This window comes from Boleophthalmus pectinirostris, unplaced genomic scaffold (genome assembly GCF_026225935.1).
Source record: "Boleophthalmus pectinirostris isolate CB_2022bp ecotype Guang Dong unplaced genomic scaffold, ASM2622593v1 HiC_scaffold_18, whole genome shotgun sequence".
In the NCBI taxonomy this organism is placed as follows: domain Eukaryota; kingdom Metazoa; phylum Chordata; class Actinopteri; order Gobiiformes; family Gobiidae; genus Boleophthalmus; species Boleophthalmus pectinirostris.
In genome coordinates, this window is record NW_026571133.1 from 14315205 (window position 1) to 14317897 (window position 2693).

The 2693-nt window shown below is 44.6% G+C and overlaps 1 protein-coding gene across 1 annotated transcript; it reads left to right on the forward strand.

The window, feature by feature from the left end:
- The first annotated feature begins 309 nt into the window (after window positions 1-309).
- tmem229a (transmembrane protein 229A) lies at window positions 310-1618 on the forward strand. The gene is made up of 2 exons (XM_055153974.1): window positions 310-705; window positions 1007-1618. Exons 1-2 carry the CDS (start codon window positions 310-312, stop codon window positions 1616-1618), a joined length of 1008 nt encoding a protein of 335 aa, XP_055009949.1.
- Window positions 1619-2693: the final 1075 nt, after the last annotated feature.

Consider the following 2693-nt stretch of genomic DNA (forward strand, 5'->3'; position numbering starts at 1 on the left):
TCATGAGCTCTGGGAAATGTAAACTCTCCAAGCTTTTTCTGCAGAGCTGGTAGAGACGTTCATAAGGCAGTAGAGATTTTTTTTCTCTCTCTGATTAAAAATGATGTTCTGTCTGACCGACAGTTTCACTATAACTAAGGACGTTGGTTGTAGATGTTTAACACGTGTTAGCCTATAGTTTGTGGCACGGTAAAGTAGGATATTCTCTCCGGTCCCCTGAACGCCTCATCGCAGAGGCAGAGGCTGGGGATGCTGAAGCCTCAGCTAAACAACACAATGACAACACAGTGAGACGCTCGGGACACGGAGATGGGGTCCAGTCGGCGGAGAGGCACAGTGTGTGTCCGGTCCAGAGCAGCGGTGATGCCTCTCCAAACGCGCTCGCTTTCAGAGCCGGGGTCCGCGGCACAGGCTCTGCGGGAGCTGCCGCGCTGGATGCGGTTATACTTCTACGGGATGCACGGTGTGACCCTGGACGTTCTGCTGTCCTCTCTTCAAGGGGTCTTCAAAGACCGCGACCCGAAGCTGCTGGGCTTCTCCTCGGTGTATCTAGGCATTGCGCACTCACTGAGCCATCTGGCTCTGGAGAAATTGTATGCGCAAAGAAGGAGCTTCCGAGGGCGGCCTGTGCTCTTTCACATGGTAGTGTACCCCTCCATCTACATCGGACTGCAGGTTCTCATCGGGGGTATTCATGCTCTCACGGTAAGAAAGACGATATAGACTTACAAACCCTATTGTTGTCTTATTTGTTAACGCAATTACGCGTAATTTGTTCACAAAAACTCAATGGTAAACAAAACATGCATGCGTTTTATTTGTCTCTAAATGAATTTGAATGAATAGCCTATCCAAATTGGCCTGTCCCTCACCAGTCACTATATTGGACTACTGCTCCAGTTCCTTTGTTAACCCTTTGTCTCATTTGTGGTCCTTATAGTGGAGCTCAGAGGAGCCAGTCCCCCGTCTGTCCCCTCACATGCCCCCCTTTGGACTGCTGTCTCAGCTGCTGCTGCAGTACCTCTTGGCCCTGTACTTCTCTCAGGTGTTCCACAGAGGTCTGTCCCAGCTTCAGTATGGACCCTCAAGCGTGTCTCCTGTGAAGAGCAGGGGCCCTCCGCAGGGCCTGCCAGGGTTCCTCCACTTCCTGTTTTTTGGGATGCATGGTCTTGTGGATGAAGTGGTGTTCACATCTATGTTTAACCTGGTGGAGAAGGCAGACCACAGCCTGAGCGGACACACTTCACTGTGGTCCTTCATGATGTATGGCAGCTGTAGTTTTGCAGTGGAGAAGCTCTACCTGCATCTCCACTTCACACGAGGCTGGGGCACATTGAGGAGGCTGCCTCTCTACGTGTGTGTGGCCTACAGCTGGGAGCTGAGCTGGGGGCTGTTGCTCCGACAGTTTGGGGCGTGCTCCTGGGACTACTCGCACTACCCCATGCACTTCATGGGGCTGGTAACACTTCTGTACCTGCCCGGGTGGGTGTGCCTCAGCCTGTACCAGGACGTCCTGACCAACGTGCTGCTCCGGATCAAGTGCAGCAAAGAGCACGCCAATGGACCAGGGCCCTGCCAGCTGAACGGACAGACACAACCCAGCAAAAAACTGTTATAACTGTTACTGAACTACTGAGCATGAGGATCAGACAAGTGTTTCTATATTAAATTATAAGAGACACTTAAATACTGGATTCACTGTGATCAGATCAAGTGATGAAGAAGTATCACACATATCATTTTTACAACATGAATAAGGAGTAAGGAATAATAAGCAGTTATAAGAGTTTTATACTGTAATTCACAGTTTACATTTGCTAAGACTAAGCTTATTCTTTACACAACGTGAGATAAAATTTATATGCTTTTTGACTTGTTTTCAATAGAGCATAATGTAATTAATGACACTTTGGACATTAGACCAAATGACTTATATACATTCTAAAAATTAATACATAATTACACGTAGCATTAATGACTCATTTCAGTCACATTTTAACCAAAATAATAAAAATAATATAAGTAAAATTGTACTGCCATTGTTAAAGAAACAAAAAATATGTTACTGTGAGCTTTTTGCACATCCTTTCTGTCAATAACTATTTATTTTACACCTGTTTAAATGCCTTAACACATTTCTTGCTTTTAAAATCTCGTTTCCTATATTTGGTTTGTTTTGTTCATATTTTTTTCACCTGTCATTGACCACTGGATGACCACTCCACACAGTACATAATGTAGCAGCAGTGGACAGTGTCATTGGTTTTACTGTGAATCTTTGATGACAAACGCTGAGTGCCTTCCTATGTAAACTGACTCTGTCCTTTCCACTAAACCAGTACTGCCACTCCACAAATGGACTTCACCTGCTCCAGGAATAACACGTGTGGGCAACAAAGATACAGATTTATAGCTTTTTTTTTTCTTTTTTCTTTTTTTTTTTAAGATGCATAGCATGCATCTAACTTTTCTGGTAGAAGGTCTTTCAGATGCTTTTCAATGAGTATGTCATTACTGAAATGTTCCACACTATGATATTAAACAGTTATGTTTTACGTTTATTAAATTACAGGTAGTTCTATAGCTCAAAAATACCTAGAAAAACAGGCATTCTGACTGTAAGCAGGGTCGCCTCTCCACAGATCTTACCTGTAACTTGGTCTGGTCTGGTTTGGTTTCCTTGAAAATAGAAA

Bases quoted from the DNA above. Each gene is read 5' to 3' on its own strand.
- tmem229a (XM_055153974.1), top strand. From the start codon at position 310: ATGGGGTCCAGTCGGCGGAGAGGCACAGTGTGTGTCCGGTCCAGAGCA. The intron at 706-1,006 runs GTAAGAAAGACG...CTGCTGTCTCAG, and splicing joins GGGGTATTCATGCTCTCACG to CTGCTGCTGCAGTACCTCTT.